General features: G+C 37.9%; 2 protein-coding genes across 2 annotated transcripts in view; both read right to left on the bottom strand.

Annotated features, from left to right (window-relative positions):
- The window catches only part of LOC21387129 (solute carrier family 40 member 3, chloroplastic), a 23519-nt gene extending 7191 nt beyond the window's left edge, over positions 1-16328 (bottom strand). The window contains exons 1-2 of the mRNA XM_024164491.1: positions 15975-16328; positions 14686-14893 (exon numbers count right to left, since the gene is read on the bottom strand). Coding sequence (XP_024020259.1) covers positions 14686-14893; positions 15975-16153 — 387 coding nt within the window. The 5' untranslated portion in view covers positions 16154-16328. The remainder of the gene's footprint in view (positions 1-14685; positions 14894-15974) is intronic.
- A 6049-nt stretch (positions 16329-22377) lies between these two features.
- LOC21387128 (putative pectinesterase 52) lies at positions 22378-24837 on the bottom strand. Its single transcript, XM_024164490.1, has 4 exons — positions 24578-24837; positions 23680-23857; positions 23118-23371; positions 22378-22543 (listed from the first exon to the last, which is right to left on the bottom strand). The coding sequence occupies exons 1-4, from the start codon at positions 24835-24837 to the stop codon at positions 22378-22380; spliced, it is 858 nt and encodes a 285-aa protein (XP_024020258.1).
- Between the last annotated feature and the right edge of the window lie 236 nt (positions 24838-25073).

The raw sequence follows: 25073 nt of genomic DNA, 5'->3' as shown, positions 1-25073 counted from the left end.
TTCTCATCAGCGAAGTAAACATGATCCAAAGTCAGTCAAGTGTCTTTTTATAGGTTATTCTCCTCATCAAAAGGGGTACAAGTGTTTTTGCCCCATCACTCGAAAAACCTATAACACTATGGATGTGACTTTTTTTGAAAATGTGCCCTTTTATACCAAAACTCATATTCAGGGGGAGAGTTCAGTCAACCAACAGAAAGAATATCAGTTTTGGGACATGTCCATGCCTGACATTTCCTTTGAGGTACCTGAACCCAATATTTCCAGTGAACTACTATCAGAGCCGAGTCAAATTCAAGGAGACAAGGAGTCCAAGGGCAAGGAACTTCAAGTTTACACAAGGCGTCAGAAGAACCCTAAACCAGTGGATCAACATCCTGAGCTTCCTCCTGTGCCTTGTCAAACTGATGTCCCGAGACCAAATTCCACTGAAGTCATCCAAGGTAACATAGAATCTTCCTCCACTACAGATAACACATACTCTATGGATGATCTCAATAGGCCTGTTGCCCAAAGAAAGGGGGTAAGATCCTGTACTCAGCATCCCATCTCAAAATTTGTGTCCTATGAGAAGCTGTCTCCCAATCTTCGAGCTCTCATCGCAAATATGGAGAATGTTGCTATCCCGAATTGCATACAAGAGGCCTTACTACATCCCGAGTGGAGAAAGGCAGTAAATGAAGAAATCCAAGCACTGCAGAAGAATGGCACATGGGAGATTACTAAATTACCGCAGGGAAAACGCCCTGTGGGTTGTAAGTGGGTCTTCAATGTCAAATACAGGGCAGATGGAAGTATAGACCGGTACAAAGCGAGGCTGGTGGCAAAAGGATTTACACAAACCTATGGGATTGACTATCAGGAGACCTTTGCACCAGTTGCAAAATTGAACACAATCCGTGTCTTACTATCTTTGGCAGTCAATCTTGACTGGGGCTTGCATCAACTAGACGTCAAAAATGCATTTCTCAATGGTGATCTCGAGGAAGAAGTCTACATGGAAATTCCTCCAGGTCTAAAGCATTCCAGTAGCAACAATCTAGTTTGCAAACTTCAGAAATCACTCTATGGGCTTAAGCAATCCCCAAGAGCGTGGTTCGAGAGATTTACCAAGGTCATTAAAGGAGAGGAATATTTACAAGGACAATCTGATCATACTCTTTTCATTAAGAGACTTCCTGGCGGTAAGATCACAATCCTCATAGTCTACGTTGATGATATAATTGTTACAGGGAATGATGAAGAAGAAATATCCCGACTTAAAACAGTTCTAAGCAGAGAGTTTGAGATTAAAGATCTAGGAGCCTTGAGATATTTCCTTGGAATGGAGGTAGCAAGGTCAAGCAAGGGTATTTCAGTTTCACAACGAAAGTACACCCTTGATCTGTTAAAGGAGACAGGGATGCTTGGATGCAAACCCTCCGATACTCCTATGGACCCATTCAACAAGATAGGCACAAAAGAAGACTCAGCTACAATCGACAAGGGTAGATATCAAAGACTAGTTGGGAGATTGATCTACTTATCTCACACAAGACCTGACATAAGCTTTGCAGTGAGTAGGGTTAGCCAGTTTATGAATGATCCTACAGAAGAGCATCAAGAAGCTGTGTACAGGATACTACGCTACTTAAAGATGACTCCAGGCAAAGGATTATTCTTCAAAAAGGGGGTTAGTCGTGATGTGGAGATTTTCTCAGATGCAGACTGGGCTGGGTCCTTAACAGATAGGAGGTCTACTTCGGGTTACTGTACCTATGTCTGGGGCAATCTAGTCACTTGGAGGAGTAAGAAGCAAACAGTTGTGGCACGCAGTAGTGCAGAAGCTGAATTTCGTGCCATGGCCCACGGTATCTGTGAAGGAATGTGGTTAAAAAGGTTGCTTGAGGAACTCCAGTTCTCCCCTCATGCACCTATGAAATTGTTGTGTGACAATCAAGCAGCAATCAGCATTGCTAAGAATCCAGTTCATCACGATCGAACCAAGCATGTAGAGATCGATCGCCACTTCATCAAAGAGAAGATAGAGCAAGGGATCATCGAAGTAGATTACACTCCTACACGGCAACAAACTGCAGACATAATGACAAAGGCTGTTCCTAGAGCACAGTTTGACATACTGCTCTCCAAGCTGGGAATGATTAACATTCATTGCCCAGCTTGAGGGGGAGTGTGGAATTCCGGAGATATTAGGCAGTAATGGGCTGTAAATAGAAGATCTACTAGGCTGTAAATAGCTGTAGATTAGTTTCCATAACTAGCTAATTAGTTTTCCTTTTCTATAGGATTTGACGGAGTAAATCAAGGAATTACCAGCTGTTGGTAATCTCCTCTTCTGTATAAATGTATGTTTCGGCTGATGAAATAAACTAAGAAAAATTCTCTCTGTTTTTCTTCAATTATGGTCTTTTTGGTGTACTTCTCCTCGTCTCTGATGCAACAACATTTGGCAGAGTAGGATTAGGGAATTCATGAGTTTCCATATGTTCAACAGTTGTTTCCTGAATTTGTTTATCAAAAGTGATTTAAAGGTATTGACTCAGAAACATTCGGCACAGGTAGACTTATAATTTCCCAAAAATTATCTTCCTCAATTACTCTCTCCCCCTGAAGAGAATTTTTTTGAAAGAAAGGTTAGTTTTCGACAAAGGTTACATCCATACTCTCGAAAAATTTTCTTGTGACAAGATTAAAACATTTATAACACCTTTTATTAGATGCATAACTGATGAAGACCCTTTTCAGATTTCGGATCTAGGTTTGATCGAAAGTTATTGGATATGTAAACATAGCATGTACAGCCAAATACTTTCAGAGATAGATCAGCACTTAACCAAGATGTGGGAAAGGCCTTTTTTAAACAATTTAATGGTGTTTCAAATTTCAAAACTCGAGATGGCATTCTATTTATCAAATAACAGGCAGCCAAAAGAGCATTACCCCAAAGATATTTAGGAACATTCATTGAAAACATAATGGCACGGGCAACTTCAAGCAAGTGTCAATTTTTTCTTTCGGCAATTCCATTTTGTTGTGGTGTATCACGATGGTTGGATTGATGAACGACACCCTTTTCCTAAAGAAATGTTCCAAGTACTTGTTAAAATATTCAGTTCCATTATCTGTTCTTAAAAGCCAATCCTAGTCTGAAATTGATTTTCAATCATGAGGAAAAAATCTTTAAAACGTTGTTCAACTTCAGATTTCTTTTCCAGCAAATATACCCAGCATACTCGGGTATGATCAAAGAATGTCACAAACCATTTTTTTCCAGAAAGTGTGTTAACCTTAGATGGGCCCCCAAACATCTCTATGAAATAAATAAAATGGTTTTGAAGCAAAACAAGGCTTCAAAGGAAACGAAACTCGCCGATCTTTAGCCAAATGATAAGCCTCACAATTCAACTTTGAACAATCAATTCCTTTAAACAATCCATTAAATAAATGCTTAAGATATGAAAAGCTAGGATGTCCTAATCTCCTATGCTACAACATTATTTGATCATAGACAGAGATTGAACTAGTACTACCTAATCCCTGAGCTTTTTTATTCCCGAAAGAAATCTCATCAAAGTAGTACAATCCATTTATTTCCCTAGCAGTTCCAATCGTCTTCCCCGAGCTCCGATCCTGAAAAACACAATGGGAAGGAAGGAAAAGAATAGAACAGTTATAATTTTTTGATAATTTACTGACAGAGAGAAGATTACAGACAAGTTTTGGAACATGTAAGACCGAATTAAGTGATTTTTTCAGAAATTTTAACGTGTCCTTTGCCTGCAAATGGTGAGAAACTACCATCAGCTATTCTAACTTTTTCAGCACCTGAACAAGGGAAACATGAGCTAAACAGATGTGGAGAACTTGTCATGTGATCAGAAGCCCCTGAATCGATGATCCAAGGACCGGCTTTTGCAAGAACAGAGAGTGCTAAGGGTTCACTACCTGAATGTGCCATAGAACCGACAGGAATACTAGGTGATGAATAGGATTTCAGCAGCTTAAGAAGATGATCTAACTGCTCCTTACTGAATGGAGAAGACTCGGCTTCATTTGCAAAAGGAGGGTTCTGCTCAATCGGCATGTTTCCCTTTTCATTGGACGGTCTTCCATGCAGTTTATAGCAAGTCTCCCGTGTACGACGTGTTTTGCCACAATAATCGCAGCGTAGAAGATTTTTGTCTGCTCCCCGCTGGTTTTGGGAAATCCTGTGATTGACTTGGGCTTTAGGAATAGCCAAGGCTAATCCCTCTGTAGGTCCGGTTGCACCAGGAAGTTTCTTCCCCAACATCGCATGTCTACGGCTCTCCTCTCGGCGTACTTCAGCAAAAACTTCACCAATTGGAGGCAGTGGGTTCCTTCCAATGATTTGGCCACACACCTCGTCGAATTCAATGTTCAAACCAACAAGAAATTTCAACACACGGCTGACATCTACTGTCTTCTTGTAATGATTACAATCCCCCGATGATTTCCATTCATAATCATTAAACAAGTCAAGGTCCTGTCAAATTCTCTTGAGAGAATTAAAGTATTTTGCAACGAAATCCTCACCTTGGCGAATTTCTCCAAGTTGCAATGTTAACTCGTACACTTGGGATTGATTCCCGAGGTCAGAATACATCTGTGACACGTTATCCCACAGATCTTTGGCGGTGGAGTAGCACATGTAATTGGCACCAATCTCCTCGGCCATGGAATTAACCAACCAGGTCATTACCATTGAATTTTCAGCCATTGGTCCTTCACGTCAGGCTTCTTTGCATCTCCTGTAATATAGTCGATCTTACCCCTTCCTCTAATGTACATTCGAACTGACTGTGACCACCGGAGAAAATTGTCGCCATTGAGTCGGATAGTGGTTATCTGAAGAGGGTGATTTTAATATGGGTTCTGGAGAATTTGGGGTTCAGGCCGAGATGAAGATGACCGAGACTGAGTGGATTCAGACATGGTTTCAAACATTGTGGGAGAAAAAAAAAAAGATTCAAATCCTAGGATTCTTTCTCTGCTATGATACCATAAAAACATAGAATAAGAGCTTGAATGAATAATCAAATTGCTCTATTGTATGCTAAATTACACGGGAATATAAAGTTCCCTGCTGATGTACAAAAAAGGTAACTAATCTTCCTAATTAAAGAGAAATAATTAGCTAAATAATTCTCTCCTAGAATCCCTCTTTGACAGTCGAGATGACAGCCTTGTAGAAAATCTTCTAGAAGTTAGTTGTATTTTTATCATTAAAGTAGCCGTGTAAAGTAGATCTAATTCTTAGGCAGATTCTTTTCCTAGTTTTCAGGGATCTTAACAACCTAAGATCTCTTTTCTGTGTATATAAATATTCGGTCAGTAAATGAGAAAATTACTTCTTCTCTTCCAAAATATTCTACATGGTATCAGAGCCTCCCTTTGTGCCCTAAATCTGCTGTCATTCTCCTGCTTCTGCTTAGATTATGACTGAAACAGATCAGTCCTCCTCGACCAGTATCACATCTCCATCTGGTTCATCTCCTGCTCTCACTTCGGCTATGCCTGAGAGCAATCTGATTCCTGTTACAAGTCATAAACTGAATGGTCACAGTTATTTGCAATGGTCTCAATCCGTAATGATGTTCATCAGTGGCAAGGGTCGTGATGATTATCTCACTGGAGCAACAGCCCCACCTGACAAGTCCAATACCAACTACAAACTCTAGCGTTCCGAAAACAACATGGTTATGTCCTGGCTGATAAGTTCCATGACCACAGAGATTGGTGAAAATTTTCTTCTTTATTCCACGGCTCGAGATATCTGGGAAGCCGCTCAAGAAACATATTCCAGCAGTGAAAACACCTCAGAATTATTTCAGGTGGAAACTGCACTTCAGGATCTAAATCAAGGGGAGACAACTGTCACCACCTATTTCACCAACCTAACTCGGAACTGGCAGAAACTTGATTTGTTCGAAACCCATGACTGGAAATGTCCTGATGATGGTGCCAAATTTAGGAAAATAGTGGAAACAAAAAGGGTCTTCAAATTCCTCATGGTACTTAACAAATCCCTAGATGAAGTTCGGGGTCGAATCCTTTCCACCAAGCCTCTCCCTAGCCTTCGAGAGGCCATTTCTGAGGTCCGTTGGGAAGAAAGTCGAAGAAAAGTAATGCTAGGAAAATCAGGGGCATTGTCAACTCCAGAAGGTTCAACCCTTGTGGCTAATGGTTTGCTACCATTACATGAGGATGCCTCAGTCCAGGCTCTTGCTGCCCGTGGTCCTCCTCCACATTTGAATGATAACAAGCCTCGTAGAGGGAGACCTTGGTGTGATCACTGTCGAAAACCAGGCCACACCAAGGACACCTGCTGGAAAATCCATGGAAAACCCGTGGACTGGAAGCCTAACCGGTGGTCTGCTGAGCGTGAAAACCGTAGGAATGCAACCTCAACAGAATTTACTATTGCGTCCTCTTAAGCTCCATTTACCAAGGATCAAATTGAGGTCCTTCAGAGGCTAATTAGTCAAGCAAATACACAGCCAACTCCTACTATTATTGGTACAGGAGGTACTGTTCACAGAGGTAATATATATAGTGTTTTTGGTGCAACCAGGACACTCTCAAATACATAGATTGTGGACTCTGGTGCATCAGATCACATGACTGGAAATAGGTCTCTGCTCACATCATTTTGTCCATGCCGGAGCCATCTCACAGTCCGTGTAGCCAATGGATCATGTTCCAAAGTTGCTGGATTTGGCACTGTCAACCTATCCCAGACTCTTGTCCTACATTCAGTCTTATTTGTGCCTAATTTAGACTGTAATTTATTGTCTGTGAGCAAGCTTACTAGTGATTTGGACTGCGTTACTAAGTTTTCTGCCAAAACTTGTGTTTTTCAAGATTCGAAATCGGGGAGGATGATTGGCAATGCTGAGCTTTGTGCAAGTCTCTATCTTCTCAATCACGCTAATTCACAGGAAGAAAAAAGTTGCAGCAAAGTCTATGTCAGTCCAAAAAGTCAGTTACCTAGTATGTTCTTGTCTTCGAGTCTGTCCAATAAGGATAGTGCTGTCATGATGTGGCACTATCGTCTAGGTCATCCAAATTTTTTGTACCTTAAACGACTATTTCCATCATTATTTATCAATAAAAATTCAAGCCCCTTTCATTGTGATATTTGTCAATTATCTAAACACACATGCAGTTCGTATTCACCTCGACCATACAAGTCCTCTCATCCTTTCTCACTCATACATAGCAACATATGGGGTCCCTCAAGGGTTGTAAATATCACCGGGGCCGGCTGGTTTCTATTATTTGTTGATGATCATACACGCTTAAGTTGGGTATTCCTAATGAAAGACAAATCCGAAACTAGTCAGATATTCAAAACATTCCATACCATGATCCAAAATCAATTCAAAACCAACATTCAGGTTTTCAAAACAGACAACGCCAGAGATTTTTTCAATTCGGTTCTTGGAAAGTATTTGCAAAATCACGGTATTATTCATCAAAGTTCGTGCGTTGACACACCCCAATAAAATGGTGTAGCCGAACGGAAAAACCGTCATCTTCTTGAGGTTGCCCGCTCTTTATTGTTCACCTCAAATGTTCCCAAAAGATTCTGGGGTGAGGCAGTTCTCACCGCTACTTATCTCATAAACCGCATGCCCTCACGTATCCTGCACTTCAAAACTCCAAGCCAAACATTCCTCTAACTTTTTCCAAATTCTCACCTTATCACTCAGATTCCACTCAAAGTCTTCGGCTGCTCTGCTTTTGTCCATGTCTACGCCCAAAACAAAGGGAAACTAGATCCTAGAGCCACCAAATGTATCTTTCTTGGTTACTCACCAAACAAGAAGGGGTATAAATGCTACTGTCCACTCACAAACAGGTTCTTTCATTCTATGGATGTCACATTCTTCGAGCACCAATCATTCTACACCAATTCCTCTATTCAGGGGGAGAATAGAATGATGGAATCTCATAATTGGGATTGGGATTCTCTGCTCGAGAATGATTCAGGGAGTTCCAGAATTCCAATCCTAAGTGCCTCGGCTCCACCAGCAAACTCTCCTCATTGAGTCAACCGAGCCTCTTCGTGTCAACCCTGAAACCCAAACCAGTCAAGAAAAAGGTTCCAGCCCTGTCCCAAATGAACCCATACCTAGTCAAAATCAAACTGCAACAGAAAAGGACTTTAGTGTCTACTCAAGGAGAAAACGTCCTCAGATGCAACCTGCACAAACTCAACATAACCAAGACTCTTCCTCGGCTCCAACCTCCATTGAAAATACTCAAGGTAAGGCTGAAATTACTCTTGTTCCTGTGCCTGATCCGGTTGCAGATCTTAATTCAGACCTGGATGTTCCAATTGCAATACGAAAAGGAGTTCGACCATGTACACAACACCCTCTTCGCAATCATATGTCTTATGCGAAGTTGTCCCCAACCTACAGAGCGTTTGTCTCCAAGCTAGACCAGGTCCGGATACCCACTTCCATCCATGAAGCTTTACAAATACCCGAATGGAAGGCAGCCACCCTGGATGAAATAAGAGCACTTGAGAAGAATGAGACATGGACGATTACTACTCTACCTCCGGGTAAGCATGCTGTTGGGTGTAAATGGATATTCTCAGTAAAACACAAGGCAGATGGCAGTGTGGAAAGGCTCAAGACTCGCCTTGTGGCAAAAGGGTTCACTTAGTCATATGGAATAGACTACCTAGAAACATTTGCTCCAGTAGCCAAACTTAACACCATCCGAGTCCTCATCTTCATTGCAGTAAACCAAGATTGGCCTCTACTTCAACTCGATGTAAAAAATGCGTTCCTAAATGGAGACCTCGAGGAAGAAGTTTACATGGTGATACCTCCAGGTTTCGAAGATAATTCCACTACCAACAAAGTCTGCAAACTCAGAAAATCCTTGTATGGCCTCAAACAGTCTCCTCGGGCATGGTTTGACAGATTCACTAGAGTCCTCAAGAAGGATGGCTATGTTCAGTGCCAAGCCAACCATACATTATTCGTCAAACATGCTGCCGATGGAAGACTCACTGCACTTATTGTGTACGTCGATGACATAGTCCTCACAGGTAATCATTGGGAAGAAATGGAGTGCCTAAAGAAGCTGCTCTCAAGAGAATTCGAAATCAAAGACCTTGGACACTTTAAGTATTTCCTTGGAATGGAAGTGGCTAGATCAAGCAGAGGTATCTCAATGTCACAACGAAAATATGTTTTGGACCTACTAAAGGAGACAGGAATGGCAGGATGTAAACCAGTTGACACTCCTATGGATCCAAATGTAAAATTAGGAATGCGGACAGGTGGTACAGCAGTGGACAAAGGCAGATATCAACGTCTGGTGGGAAACTAATCTACCTTGCTCATACTCGCCCAGTTATTCATGAATAACCCTTCAGAAGAACACATGGAGGCGGTGTATCGAATCCTAAGATATCTCAAGAGAGACCCAGGCAAAGGATTGTTATTCGAAAAAACCACAAACAGAACCATTGAAGTTTTCACAGATGCCGATTGGGCAGGATCATCTATGGATCGAAGATCCACTTCAGGTTATTGTTCATTCGTTTGGGGAAACTTAGTGACTTGGCGAAGCAAGAAGCAGCCAGTCGTTGCCCGCAGCAGTGCAAAGGCCGAGTTTAGAGCATTGGCGCATGGGATATGTGAAGGAATGTGGCTAAAAAGGTTGTTGCAAGAACTTAAAGTTAAGGCAGAAGGTCCTATCGACATGAGGTGTGATAGTCAATCAGCTACAGCCATAGCAAAGAACCCAGTCCATCATGATCGGACCAAGCATGTTGAGATAGATCGTCACTTTATCAGTGAGAAGATTGAAGGAAAAATAATCTCACTCAACTACGTTCCTACACGGCATCAAACCGCAGACATCCTAACAAAGGCACTCCACTGCACTAACTTCCAAGAACTATGTTCCAAGCTAGGCATGTTGAGTTTATACAGCCCAGCTTGAGGGGGAGTGTAGAAAATCTTCTAGAAGTTAGTTGTATTTTTATCATTAAAGTAGCCGTGTAAAGTAGATCTGATTCTTAGGCATATTCTTTTCCTAGTTTTCAGGGATCTTAACAACCTAAGATCTCTTTTCTGTGTATGTAAATATTCGGTCAGTAAATGAGAAAATTACTTCTTCTCTTCCAAAATATTCTACAAGCCTATCTACATTCCTCCTAGAATCCCTCTTTGACCGTTGGGATGACAGCCTATCTACATTCCTTATATAGTACAAATTGACTACTATTATTTTAGGAATCTTCCAACAAGAGTTAACCACAACAATAGAAAAACCATCAACATCACCTCCTTTCTTTTGCACCATTGCATAATAATTTCGATTGATTTTTTTTCTTGTTGTGTGCTTTGTAACTTGGTTTATTTTTCTCATTATTTAATATACTCTCTAATTTCGGCATTTTTCTTTTCCTCAATACTTTTCTTTAAACCCTTCTTTTTCACCATGACTGTTAAAGAACTTGAAAGTCTGTCTGGTCAACTGGCTTACCATCAAACCAAAACTGAGGAAAACCAACAAACAACAAACTTCCAACCTTACCCATCTTACCGTTCTTATTGACAACCTCTCCACTACAGTCAACAGCCTCTCCACTAAAGTAGACAATCTCACTAAGTACATAACCAAACACGAACCCTAGAAAAAGAAAAAGTTGATCCGGTGTCTACTGTCACCAATAGTTCTGGTTTGTTACCCACTCCACCTGATTCACAAAACATAAGCACATCCAACACTTCTCATCCAATTGATGCTTATAATGGCGTTCAAGACACCACTACACATCCTTCTCCATCTCGTCCAACACAGCCCCCTAGGCACATCCAACATCAAGGTCGACAACCTCACTATCAATATGATGCACCCTAACACAACCACATAGATGATCCTTCTAGGAAAATCAAGTTGGATGCTACAGAATTTGATGGTAGGTTAGATTCCACTGTTTTTTTAGATTGGTTGGATAAGATGGATAAGTATTTTGATTGGTACCACATGAATGATGATCAACGCCTTAGTATGGCTAGGATTAAGTTAGTGGGTAGTGCCAAATGTTTTTGGAAAACAGTCATGCAAGATGTTGAGCTTAGAGGTCGTGCACAAGTTTTGTCGTGGGATGACATGAGATATATTTTGCGACACAAGTATGTCCCGCTGTACTACATGAGTGATCTTTTGTCCTAGTTCCAAAATCTGAGACAAAATACTTCCACTGTTCATGACTATATGTCAAAGTTTGAAGATATACTGTGACGATGTCAAGTTGATGAAGATCAACGAGTTCTAGTTACTAGGTTCACAAATGGTTTAAGAGCTGACATTAGGCGTAAAGTTCAAGTCCACAATCTTTTTGACATAGACTCCGCTTATCCAAAAGACTTAGATTATGAAAAGTACCCTCGCTATGTTCTTAGGCGTCCTTCATCCACTATGGATACCCGTCTCAACCGCCCTTCCACTCTTCCTTCGCCTAACCCTAATACCCAACCTTCTAGGAGTGACAATTCGTGTCACGTGTCGTGTTTTGATCGTTTCTTTCTAAATTTACAGTCAACCCGAACACGACCCGTGACACGAATTTTTTTAAAACCGCAACACGAACACGACACGACCACTTTACGGGTTGACACGACACGATACGAAAATTACTTGTGACACGAAATTGACCCGTGAACTCGAAATTGACACGAAAATTGTATACTTTTATTTAGTTTTTTACATATTAGAAATAACTTAAAATTCATAACACACTAAAATACAATAACATCTATTGAAATTAAGCAAATAATAGTCTAAGATGTTGAGTATAACTATTATGATATCACAAGTTCATAATAAAATCAAAAATATGTAATAAAAAATATATGTATTTTTCAGTTTTTTACGAGTTTCCAGTCGTGTTCGGGTTAGGTGGGTCCAACCCGAAATTGACCTGTGTTTTTCGTGACAATTTTAGGTCGACCCAATTCTGACCCGAACCTCTTTTTTCTCAACTCTAACCCGCAAAATTCGTGTCGTTTTCGAGTCGTGTTGTCGTGTCGTGACCCATATTGCCTGCCCTACAGCCTTCCACCAAACCGCCACCATCAGGGTCTAGAGCTCCATCCACTAATATGGTTAAGAACACACCTGCTACTGCCTCTAGCTCTCGCACTTTTTCCTCCCAAATTGAGTGTCACCATTGTCATGCTATAGGTCACATAGGCGTCCTTCATCCACTATGGATACCCATCCCAACCGCCCTTCCACTCTTCCTTCGCCTAACCCTAATACCCAGCCTTCCACCAAACTGCTACCATCAGGGTCTAGCTCCATCCACTAATCTAGTTAAGAACACACCTGCTACTGCCTCTAGCTCTCACACTTTTTCCTCCCAAATTGAGTGTTACCATTGTCATGCTAAAGGTCACATAGCCAGTCGTTGTCCAAACTGTACTCTAGTTCTTGACCATGAGGATGAACCCCCATTAGAGGATGATAATAACCTTTTCATAGTTGACCACCTAGAGCCTGATTATGAGGACCCTACTGTTATATGAGGATGAATTCCCACTTGATGAAGAGTACTTCTCTGTCATGAGATGCATTTTGTCCACTCCTGCTAATGTAATTCTTGGAAACGCACTAGCATTTTTCACACTTTCGTTCCTATTAATGGGAAAACGTGTAAGCTAGTCATAGATGGGGTAGTTCTATGAATGTGATTTCTAAGTCTGATGTTGAAAATTTTGGTCTTAAGTCAGAACCACATTCTCGTCCGTTTCAGGTAGCCTGGGTAAATAAGACTTCTTCACCCGTTAGAGAACGTTGTCTAGTCACACTTAAGCTTGGACCATACTCTGAAAATATCTAGTGTGAAGGTTTACCTATGAATGTGTCCCACCTTCCTTTAGGTTGCCCTTTGGTTATATGATAATGCTGTGAAACATTGCGGCCGTAGTAATACCTACAGGTTCACGTGTGGTAAGAAGGAATCGCCTTGGAGATGAATGGAAAACTACTTTTAAGACTCAAGATGGACTTTATGAATGGTTAGTCATGCCTTTTGGATTGTCCAATGCCCCTAGTACTGATGCTTCTCATGTTGCTAAGTTATTCTTTAAGGAGATTGTTAGGCTACATGATGCTTCTCATGTTGCTAAGTTATTCTTTAAGGAGATTGTTAGGCTACATGGCCTTCCAAAAACCATTGTGTCTGATAGGGATGTGAAGTTTGTTAGTTATTTTTAGAAGACTCTCTGGCAATTGTTTGGGACTACTTTTAAGGTATTCTTCTGTTTTTCACCCACAAACTGATGGTCAAACTGAAGTCGTTAACCGTAGTATAGGTGATTTGCTTCGATGCTTAGTTGGAGAAGAACCTGGGAATTGAAATCTAATTTTGCCACAAGCTGCATTTGCCTATAATAACTCTGTCAATAGATCCATAGGTAAAAGTCCTTTTGAGATTGTCTATGGCCTCCTCCCATGCCAACCTGTTGACCTTATTCCTTTGCCTACTCATTACCCTCATTCTGATTATGCCCAAGCTTTTGTTGATCACATCCATAACTTGCATACTGAGATTAGACGAAAAATTATTTTGAGTAATGATAAATATAAACTTGCTGCTGACACACATCGTAGTTATAAAGAATTTAATGAAGGTTATTATGTCATGGTTCGCATTAATCCTGAGCGTTATCCAAAACATGCTGTTAAAAAGTTACATGCCCAAACTATTGGCCCTTTTCCTATCCTTCGTAGGCTTGGATCTAATGCTCATTACCCTCTAGTTTTCAATGTTGCAGATTTGTTCCCTTACCGAGGCACTTTTGAGCCTCCAGTTTTGCCTTCTTTTGATTCTGTAGGTACATCTTCCACACAGGTTCCTCATGCTCTTCCTACTCCTTTAGATCCGCCTGAGGTTATTCTTGATGTTCTTGACAATGAGTTTGTTACTTCACCTGCTGGTGGTTTTCGTCCTTTCTTTGTTCGTTAGAAAGATCGTCCTTCGACTGATGATACTTGGATAACTGAAGAAGAGTTCCGTCAACTTGTTCCTGACCTCTTGAACAGCTACTTGCAATCTAACTTGTCGGAGTCGAGTTCTATTCAACAGGGGGAAATGATGGAAATCATAATACTAGTTTCCGTTATTATGTCATGCGCAAATATAGAAACTAGGATATTATTTTATTTTCTTTCTTTATTATATTTAGTTTTTGGTAACTCTAATATTTCTTAAGTTAGTTTCCTACTGTCTTTTGTTTCCTTATTGTACTTAGTTTCTTAATTGCGTTTAGTTTTCCTAGTAGTGTTTGAATTGCCTATCTATAAATAGGCCTAGTATTGTTCATTGTTTTTCAGAACTTATTGATTGATAATACAGATATTCAGTTTTCCTCTCTCTAAAGTTCTTCTCTTTCTCTCTCTAAATTCTCCTCTTCTTCTACCTTTCTTCTTCTTCTTCTTCTTCTTCTTCTTCTCTCTTTTTACCCTACTCAGTCCTACATCAAATAATACCGAGACGAAGACTAAAATTGGGAGGAGAAAAGCTTCTTCTTCTCTCTTTTTACCCTACTCAGTCCTACATCAAATAATACCGAGACGAAGACTAAAATTGGGAGGAGAAAAGATTAACAGACAAACAGAACATACAGGCAGCGTTGTCAGTAGGCAATCCACATAAGTCGCTTCAGTTAGTAAACTCAGAGGCTCAGCATCAAGGATATTGGATTTGAGATTAACAATTGGAACTGAACAATCCTGTTCTGCTAATTCTTCAGAGGCCTCGTCCTCAGTAGCAACGTGGGTGCACTGTGTATCGGTGTTGGTAATTGAACAACTTGAGATAAAAGCATCAAATCTGGTGCACAGAGAAGGGAAAAGCAAAATTCAAATTAGTTAGTTGACTAAAGTTAAACACAGTTAAAAGTATTTTGATATTCAATTAATCGAATTTAATTTTTTGGCCTTTTATAGTTGTTGAGGCGATTGGAGCTTAAATATTTTATGTGACGTGTGTGTTTTTATTTATATGGTAAAATTTGTGGGCTGAAAATGAAGAACCTAACTCAATCAAGCAAATACTGCTAATAGCTAACAAACAGCAGATATTCTCACGGGAGTAGTCATAAGTTAGAAGATAGTTGTACCAAAGCCAGTCCAATTGAGGTCCCAATGATAATAAACAACCAAGATTCATAGTCTCCTCCGTTTGGTGTCGGAGAAGACAAAGTACAACATAAGGAAAATTTATTTAAGCTTTAAAAGAACTCAAAAAGCAAAAACAAATACAATGGAATCTAAATCCTGCTCTGCAAAATCAGCCACTTCTGCTCCGCAGGCCATTATATAACTCCCGACAGAAGATTAAGGAATGTAAAATTTATGGGGGGAAAATAAACTGATAATTGAATTTTGCACAATCAGGACACTACGAAAACTAAGGAAATGAAATTTGGTAGGCTTCTAATTTTTCCACCGAATGAACATAATTCAACTCGACTAATCAAAGTAATTCGTCGGATTTTTTTTTTTTTCAAAGAAGGCCCAACACTGAAGAATCTTGAAATTTCCAATTTTTTCATTTTCCACAATCTCTTAAAAGCAAACAGAACATACTGCAATGTAACCTTCGGCGAGGGAAAAAATTTGCTACTTTTTATGATTTTTCCACCAAAAGAACAGAATTTAAGAACACTGAACACAGAGAGAGAAGAAGAAGAATCCAAAAAAAATCCAAAAATTATTTCTCATTTTCTCCCAATTTCCTAGCAATCAAACAGAGTTAAAAATAAAAATAAAAAACCAACAACAACAATTAACAAATTAATCAATCAATCAATTCTTCTCATTTCTCCCAATCTCCAGGCAATCAAACAGAGCAAAGAAACCGAAAAAAGTACAAAATTAACTAATCAATTAATTAAAAAAACGCGACGTACCGATGAGAAGCAAGAGAAAGGCGATTGGAACTCAACCATCGAAGAGAAGCGAAGCGATAGCGAACTCGAGAAGAATACCGCGGCCCTGGAAAAACCGAAGCTTTCTCAGCGGAGAAACCGAGAGAAACCGACTGCGAAAGAGGGACCGTACATCCACAACCCATAGCTGCCATAGCCATTGCTTCAAGCTCCAAAACTTGAAGAAGAAGAACCCGCGAGGTTCTAAGCCACTCATGCAGCCTCCGACGCTTGTGATCAGCTAAAGCTTCCTAGATTCAGCGCTCATCACAGGAAATGAGACGAGAATTTCGGCAATGGCGGATTAGGTTATGTGATTTTTAATTTTGATTTTATTACAGGTGAGGAAGTTGAGAGAAAGCCTTTGCCTTATCTTTGTGAGTTTTCTGAGTTGGCCGTTGCAGGCGGGACTATTAAAAGAGTATTTGTTCGTTCTAGCACTGGTGGGGTGCGTTTGGGCGCACGCGAACTTATCGTGTGGCTATTAAGGACTTGTTCTTTTAGAGTTTAACTTAAGTATAATTTTTGAGTTAAATTTGAGTTATAACTTGAGTTAAACTTATAACTTCCCATATCGAATCTCGAACTTTGGTTTTTCCCAGAATTTTTGATACTTTATACTTCGTATAAGATTAAACCATGGTACATACCAATCAAATTTCTCCTTTTAAATCTTAATGTAAATGAAAATGCCAGTGGAAATAAAAATAAAAAAACGACTGGAAAGAAAAAAAGAGATATCTTTATATCAATATTTTCAAATGAAAAAAAATATCTTGAATTAGAAAAACAAAATCAAGTAGAAAAAGAATGCGGAATCAAAACAGATTTTGAATCAACTCTCTCAAATCAAGAAAAAGATATTGAAGAAAATTATGCGGTATCAAAGATGAAAAAAAATAAAAAACAATCCAGGACCAACATGGAAGCGGAGTTTGATTTCTTACTAAAAAGGTATTTGCTTTTTCAATTGAGATGGGACGATTCTTTAAATAAAAAAATGATCGATAACATCAAAGTATATTGTTCCCTGCTTAGACCGATAAACCTAAGAGAAATTACTATAGCCTCTATTCAAAGGGGAGAAATAAATCTGGATCTTCTAATGATTCAGAAAAATTTCATTCTTACAGAATTGATTAAAAAGGGAATATTACTTATTGAACCAGTTCGTCTGTCTAGAAAAAATGAAGGACAATTTATTATGTATCAAACTATAGGTATTTCGTTGGTTCATAAAAGTAAACACACAATTAATCAAAGGTATCGAGAAAAGGGCCATGTTGATACGAAGAATTTTGATGAATTCATTTCAAAACATCAAAAGATGACTGAAAATCGAGACAAAAATCATTATGATTTGTTTGTTCCTGAAACTATTTTATCCCCTAGACATCGTAGAGAATTGAGAATTCTAATTTGTTTCAATTCTAGGAATAGAAATGGTATACCTAGCAATGCATTTTTTTGTAATGAAAATAAGGTAAAGAGTCCGGTTTTGAATAAAAGCAAAATAAATCAAAATAATATAATTAGATTAAAGTTCTTTCTTTGGCCTAATTATCGATTAGAAGATTTCGCTTGTATGAATCGCTATTGGTTTGATACCAATAATGGCAGTCGTTTCAGTATGGTAAGGATACATATGTATCCGCAATTTAAAAATGAACTTAAGCGTGTACTGAAAAAAAGTGAAATACGGATTGATTTTATTTCCCGTACTATATTGCATATATGAAGACAAATAGATGCACACCTATATTGTTTTCTATTCCATTATGATACACGATACTAATTTAATGACATATCAATATCTAGAAATAATGCAAAAATCTTCTTAGTTTATTTTTAAATTTTAGATATAATTTTTTATCTTTTGTGAGTGCAGACAACTATCTTTTTGTTTACCTATTCGAATACAATTTTCAAATTGGAAATTATTCACAAAATTAAGATTATTCACAAAATTAAGATTATTGTATTGTGTATGCCAAATAAAAAAAAAAAAATGAATAACATTATTATTATTGATCAATAAAAAAATCTAGCAAAGCAATAAGGGCCGGTGGGGGGGAAGATTTCATTTTATGATAAAAAAGTCATTCATCTCGGTTATTTCACACGAAGAAAAAGAAAAAAACAGGGGGTCTGTTACATTTCAAATACTAAGCCTCACTAATAGGATACGAAAACTTTCTTCACATTTGGAATTGCACAGAAAAGACTATTTATCTCAGAGAGGCCTCCGTAAAATTTTGGGAAAACGCCAAAGGATGCTGTCTTATTTGTCAAAGAACAATAGAATACGTTATAAAGAATTAATTAATCAGTTAGATATTCGGGAATCAAAAATGCGTTAATTTGAATTTGAGGAAGCGTTTTGAATTATTGAATTATTTGATTTATTAGATCTTGATTTTTTTTTATTTTAATGAACTTATTTTCGCTTTTCAGTAATTCATGAAAGAATCAATCGAGGAAAAAGAAAAACCTATGAATATACCAGCTCCAAGAAAAGACCTCATGATAGTAAATATGGGTCCCCACCACCCATCAATGCATGGTGTTCTTCGACTCATCGTTACTCTCGATGGTGAAGATGTTATTGACTGTGAACCAATATTAGGCTATTTACACCGAGGAATGGAAAAAATTGCGGAAAACCGAACAATTATACAATATCTGCCTTATGTAACGCGTTGGGATTATTTAGCTACTATGTTCACAGAAGCAATAACCATAAATGGACCGGAGTTGTTGGGAAATATCCAAGTGCCTAAAAGAGCCAGCTATATCAGAGCAATTATGTTGGAGTTGAGCCGTATAGCTTCTCATCTCGGCCTCTAAAGGCCCCGTTTGGCTGAAAGCCGTAGCTGTTGTTTTTCTTGAAACTGTTTTAGTCAAAAACTGTGCCGTTTCGGGAATCTGTGTTTTAGTACCTCTTAGGGTCGGATTTTGAAAATCTTTTCTTCATCAAATTTCTTCATCTCGTCGAAATATAAAATTGTCACTTTTGTGAAAAATCGAGATTCAGCTTCTAAGGGTCCCGTTTGGCTGAACCAGTGGCTGCCAGTTTTTTTTTCGAAACTGTGTTGGACAGCTTGTCCGTTTTTGCCAAATGGCTTCAAACTTGGTTTTAGAGTTAAAATTAGGTTTTGTCATAGTAACCGAAAATGTTCAAAACATCCAGGGCTATAAGTTCAAGCTTTAAAACATTGAAAAATCTCGCTCTATGGTCCTCATTTTTCGCGGTCAAAGTCACCGGAAAATTTTTCCTCTAATTTGAAAATAAGCAACTTAGATTAAGCATAAACATACCACATCAAACTAACCTCAAAACTCACAAAACCAACATAAAACTCACACACCCTTATTACAATCTTATCTCTTCAAGAACCACAAATTTACATCCATAAATCCAAGCTTAAAGTTGGCTAGAAATTAATGGAGGGGAGTTTAAGAACTTACCCTTGAAGAATTCTCTCTTTCTCTTGAAAAACCCTTGAACTCCTCTAGGATTGTTAATGGCTTGAAACTATAAGAGTATAAGGAAATTTGAGAAGAATATTTCTCTATTTCAAACTTTCCCAAAACATGAAAAAGAGAGGATTTAGAGTTTCTTTACCCTTAGAGGAATGCTTGACTAGTCTCCTCCTAGAATCCCTTAATCTCCTTCTTCTTCTTCTATGGTGTGCTAGTGGCTCAAGATTTGGAGAGTGGGAGAAAATATTTGAGAGGAAATGGAGAGTGTGTGGCCGGATTTTTGAGTGGGGAAAAAGCTAGGAGAAAAAAAATGAAGCTTATCCTATGTTGGTTCCTTTTATAGGCAACTTGGAAACTATTTTTTTTAACACCAATTCCACTCCATCATTCAACCAAATTTTTGGTTAAAGTCCCCCTTTCTTGGCCAGTTTTGGAAGGAGAAAAGGAGATGCAAATTTGCCATTAATTCCCTTTCAACCACTACAATCACATCACCTTAACATGTCATCCACTTGCACACTCAACTAGCTAATTTTGGCTCTATTTTTTTTTTGCATGGCCGGTGGTGTGCTTCAAGAAGGAAGTGTGGTAAGCATTTATGTCCAATAGTTGATTTGACACAATCCCATCACACCTTATCATGTAATCCCCTAGCACACTCAACTAGCCAATTTTGGCTCTAATTTTTCTATGCATGGTCGGCCAAAGTGGAGAAGGAGAGAGAGAAAAATAAATCCTACCCCTTGTACTTTAGTCCACTCTCTTAAGTTACATTTGAATCAGGTAAAAATCATACTGACTGTAAAGGGTACTTAGCTGACAGGAAATTCTTGTTTCTGACAGTTCTCTTTTTTTTCTACTACTTATTTACAGTTCAACTTTTAAATCCTCGTCTGCTTTGATATCACGTTAAATTCTTACTCGCGTAATATCTTAAACTGTTTCAAGTCTTGAAATTAATTCTAGACTGAATAAATTCTAAATTTAACTTTTCTGCATTATATCCCGGGAGTGACATTATTTCTGACGGTGTCAACTCCTTAGCTCACATTGTACCCTTCTACTATAGGTATCTATCTTGTGACTTTAACCTAGCTGTCTGGCAATTAAGGATTTTCTCTTCTTTAAAAATGTCAGTGCGTTTTTTTTTACGCTGCTAACATCATGCTGTGTTTGGAGATTCTTGAAATTAAGATTCTCAAACTATACTTGTACTGAAAATTATTCCGCCTTAAAGTACGGTAAGAATTTATCGATCGAATTTACTTGATTGAAAACATGAACTTAACATGAAATCTACTACAGAATTTAGGAATACATATATTGATTCCATAAATCCTTCAGTCACATAATATTTTCTAGGAAAATCCTTGGCTTAAATAAATAAATTGTATTATTTAAAGTCTGGAATTTTCTCAGTCATTACACTATTACTATTGGGTGTGTTACTATTGGCTTACTACTATTCATTGGTATGTTACTATTGGGCTTGTTAAAAAAACTTCAAAATTTCTATTCTTATACATGCCCTTTTAAGTTTTTGATTTCTTCATCGTACTCCTTGAATTTTACTTATCGATAGTAAATTTGTACTAAACTTCATCAAGCCATCTCAACCCTTAATTATTTATTCACATAAGGCCCTTTTTTCTTGAAACTAACCCCCGGGCTTCAGAATTGAAATTCAACTTCACCATTAAATCTCTAATATTCCTTAATGTATTCTCCATAATTTTGAATATCGATTGATATTTTTAATGATATTTTTCTCAAAATATTAATTAAGAGTAAAATCGTCTAAATACTATTCTAACAGTTATTCCAACTGTACTGATTATAACGGCTAAGGACAAAATCGTCCAATCACTATTCCAACGATTCATAACGGCTAAGGGCAAAATCATCCGGTCACTATTCTAACAGTCATAAACGGCTAGTTTTTACCTTATAAATAATTGAGTTTTCTAACCTTTATGTTCACCCACAAATTTCACTATTTAAAAATGTTCTTCAACCATCTCCTTCTTCTTAATTTTTATAATGATAGTTTCTTAATAGCTATTAACTTTATTATGTTAGCTTTTTTCGTCTTCTTATTTATAGTTGTAATTATGTGTCACTACGACGCTAGAGCATAGGATCGACATGTACGAAAACATTGAGTTGTACGGGAACATCAAGATTAGCTTTTGTATTGTACTTTATTATAATTTCCTCATTATAAAAGTGCTTTATTTATTAAAATATAAAGCGGGATGTTACATCTTTCTTGAGTTTTCTCAATACTTCTCTCACGGAGCTACCTGTGCGGGTTCACAGAGCAGTCTCGCTTTCTCTACCACAGCCTTATCCACCATATGAGTCACTTCTCTTCTCTAAAAATGCCTTATCCAACCCAAGTCACTTCTCCATCGACTACTTGATTACTCGTCCCACCGACTTCAGTTTACGTGATTCTCTTCTTGTTATTTGTGGACTTTCTAACATCTCTTGCAGGATACTTTTCTCATTTCGTCAACAAAGAGGGCCTAGAATCCATTTTCTTCGGCCTAATTCGGGCCTAGCCAACCTCATCATCTTCGTTGGAGGTCCTGCCACCGTGTCTACCTCAAGAAGCACCAAGTGTTTCACCCACGTAGGAGCTTCACCAGCCAATCGGATACGTCCACGCGTACACCCTTGCCACACGGTACCCACCTAATCAACCGGACCCCAACAATAGCTTTGTAATTCAACTTATTAATAGCCATAGATTTGGTCTTTAAAAAAAAGGTAGCTTTGCAATTTTTATAAAAAAAAATAGCCACCTTTTCAACAATGCGGAAAAGCTAGGGAGTTGGAATAAAGAGTTGTGAAATTTGTATTTTGTTTTTCCTCATATTACTAAAGTAAAAATTTTTGGCTATCGTGGGAGTTTATCAATCCAGCCATCTTGATCAATGAAGGATGATCTTGAATACTCCTGTAGAATCTGCTGAATATCGCCAGGCTTCTTTTCCCATGCAACACGCTCGGAAATGTTCAATCCTGCTCCTTTACACTCGATCTCTGCATAAGTAAGCGTCGACCTGAAAGGTAGATTTCCATTCATATCCAGTCAGTATACAAAAAATTAGATGGAACACCCCAAAAAAAAAAATTATGAAGATTCAAAAATATGCACATGGTGACTAACGATATGTTTTTATTTCCTATATCTTAGGGCGAGCATAATTACAAGCAATGCTAATGCATAAAGTGTTCAACACCACATACTAATATAAATACTCAACACCACATACTAATAGAAATACTCATAGTATGAGTATGAAACCTACTTCTATTAGTTCCAAGTAAAAAGCCTTACTCCTATAAGCAAGAGTAATGCTAAGAGACACTTTACACGACATCATACATTAAATAAAAATAGATCTCATATAATAGGATATAAATGTATAACCCAATTGTGGTCTTATATTATAAATACGAAAAGATATTAATAGACACTATACTCAACACCATCCAGTAATAGAAAATAAATTCCATAGCATATAATATTCGTACATAAGGTTCATTTTTTTATTAGTTATGGTGTTTGGCTGTTTTTCCGAGCAATTTTCTATAATTATTAATTTTGTTTTGGTCAAATTAAGTAGTACTTACTCTTGGCCTTTGTAAGACCACGCATCCCATCCTTGAGGGGCAACAACTTGACCTAAATCGGTGCCATGGAATATTACTCTTGAATAAGCTCCATAAGCTCTCCCCAACAAAACTCGGCCACTCCCAGAAACTGAGCCTCCTTCGAATACGAACCCACCAGGATCATTGGCTGATGCTCGTCCCTGTGCTGTAATGAATCCTACGGCAATCTCCGTAGGTGGTCGTGTCCCAACCGTCACATTTATCAATGAGTTCTGCGTATACAATATGATATCATGGTCACATTATAATATATTCTGAATTATATTGTAACAACACTGATCTTGTATAACTCAAATCCATGAAATAAATTTGAACAAGTAGTACATTATTTAATTTAGTAAGACTAAGAACACCAGCTCAAATTCTAATTTTTTCACCAACTTACATATAATGAATTATAAAGTGACAATTTTTTAAACATTTACTAACAAAAAAAATGACAAATTAAAATTAGTGTTACTAGTATTATTTATTTAATTTAGTACTCATGATATAATTGTACGAATAAGTTATTATTTACCTCATAATAAGACTGGGCAAAACCGAAAATGAAATCTATGGCACCTTCAAAGTAGCAATTGCTGAAATAATGTCGGCCTGTTGCATCCCACAAAGTATCTTGAAAGCCTATGAACCCACATTCAATAAATGCGGATTTGTCACCATATATTCTTGCTGCCAACGCCTGTTTTACATGGCTTCAAGCACTAATTCCAATGTCGTTGATATCTGAAGGACCCAGTGCACGATTACAGGAGTTCTGCAACAATATTCATTAGAGATTATGATATATAGATCAATACTCGGAATACCAATATATATAATCAACTTATAATATAAAGCAAAATTCATTAAACACAAGATAAATATTTAATTAGTGTATATATATGATCATTGAAAATTCGTACATATATGAATGAGTTTTCAATAATTATGTTTTTATCGATAGTCACTTATTAAATATAACAATTTGATGATACGTATATTTAGACCTTGAATGAAATGCCTTTCGCAACCACATTATCTGGGCTGGACGAGAATGTAGCGCTGGTATCTGTTCTTTCATGGTCAAAAAACGTAACAATTGTCTTCTCACGACCTAGTCCTTGAAGAAAAATATATGATTTGTCTGGTGGAATAGTTACCTTCTCTCTGTCAGATAAATTCATCAAAAATCAAATAAGATGATCATATAAAAGAACATGAAATACAATGGCAATTAAAAGAGTGCAATTAACATACATAACGCATATTAAAAATTTCACTTGTAAGGGTCGATTATAAAGCAAAATTATAAGTATTGCTCGTGCATAATTATTCTTTACTTTTTTTCCCTTCGCTATAACTAAGTGACGTTATTAGACTAAGTACTAATACGGTTCATCAAGTAATGCATGTAAAGCTATAGTGCTACGTACGTGTATATGCCTCGAGAAATTTTTATTTTTATCCAGTCATGGTTGCCGGAAGGTATGGAATCTATGGCTGCCTGTATAGTTTTGAACTTTCCGCTGCCATTCTGATCGACGGTAATAATTGCAGATGCTACGTCGGAATTATTGACATTTTCGCTTCTACCACGGCGATCAGCATTAATGTTAATGTTTCTGAAAGCTACCGAAGAGTTGGCGATATTGAATAGTATGAAAACGAAAAGAAAAGGCGGAAGAAACTGCATTTTGGTTTGAGAGTGTCTGTTATGATCAGTTTGGAACTGAGGCTTTCGCTAGGACACAATGGTCTAAATATGAAACTATAGGAATAGTGTATGTGTATATATGTATACTATTGGCGTTTGCTTTGTTGCCTCATTAATTCGGATTCTTCATCCATTTTTAGAAATTTCCATTTTGTTTTTGTGAGAAAAGGTGCACAAAGATCTAGCATGTTACCTATTTACTGTTTTACTAAGAA

The sequence above is a fragment of the Morus notabilis genome, unplaced genomic scaffold, assembly GCF_000414095.1.
Source record: "Morus notabilis unplaced genomic scaffold, ASM41409v2 Scaffold1483, whole genome shotgun sequence".
Lineage (NCBI taxonomy): Eukaryota > Viridiplantae > Streptophyta > Magnoliopsida > Rosales > Moraceae > Morus > Morus notabilis.
Note: the sequence above shows the minus strand (reverse complement) of the source record. Positions and strands in the feature narration are given on the sequence as shown.

Bases quoted from the DNA above. Each gene is read 5' to 3' on its own strand.
- LOC21387128 (XM_024164490.1), bottom strand. From the start codon at position 24,837: ATGCAGTTTCTTCCGCCTTTTCTTTTCGTTTTCATACTATTCAATATC. The intron at 23,372-23,679 runs GTAAATAATAAC...TTGTATACGCAG, and splicing joins TTGCCCAGTCTTATTATGAG to AACTCATTGATAAATGTGAC. The intron at 22,544-23,117 runs GTAAGTACTACT...TCTACCTTTCAG, and splicing joins TGGTCTTACAAAGGCCAAGA to GTCGACGCTTACTTATGCAG.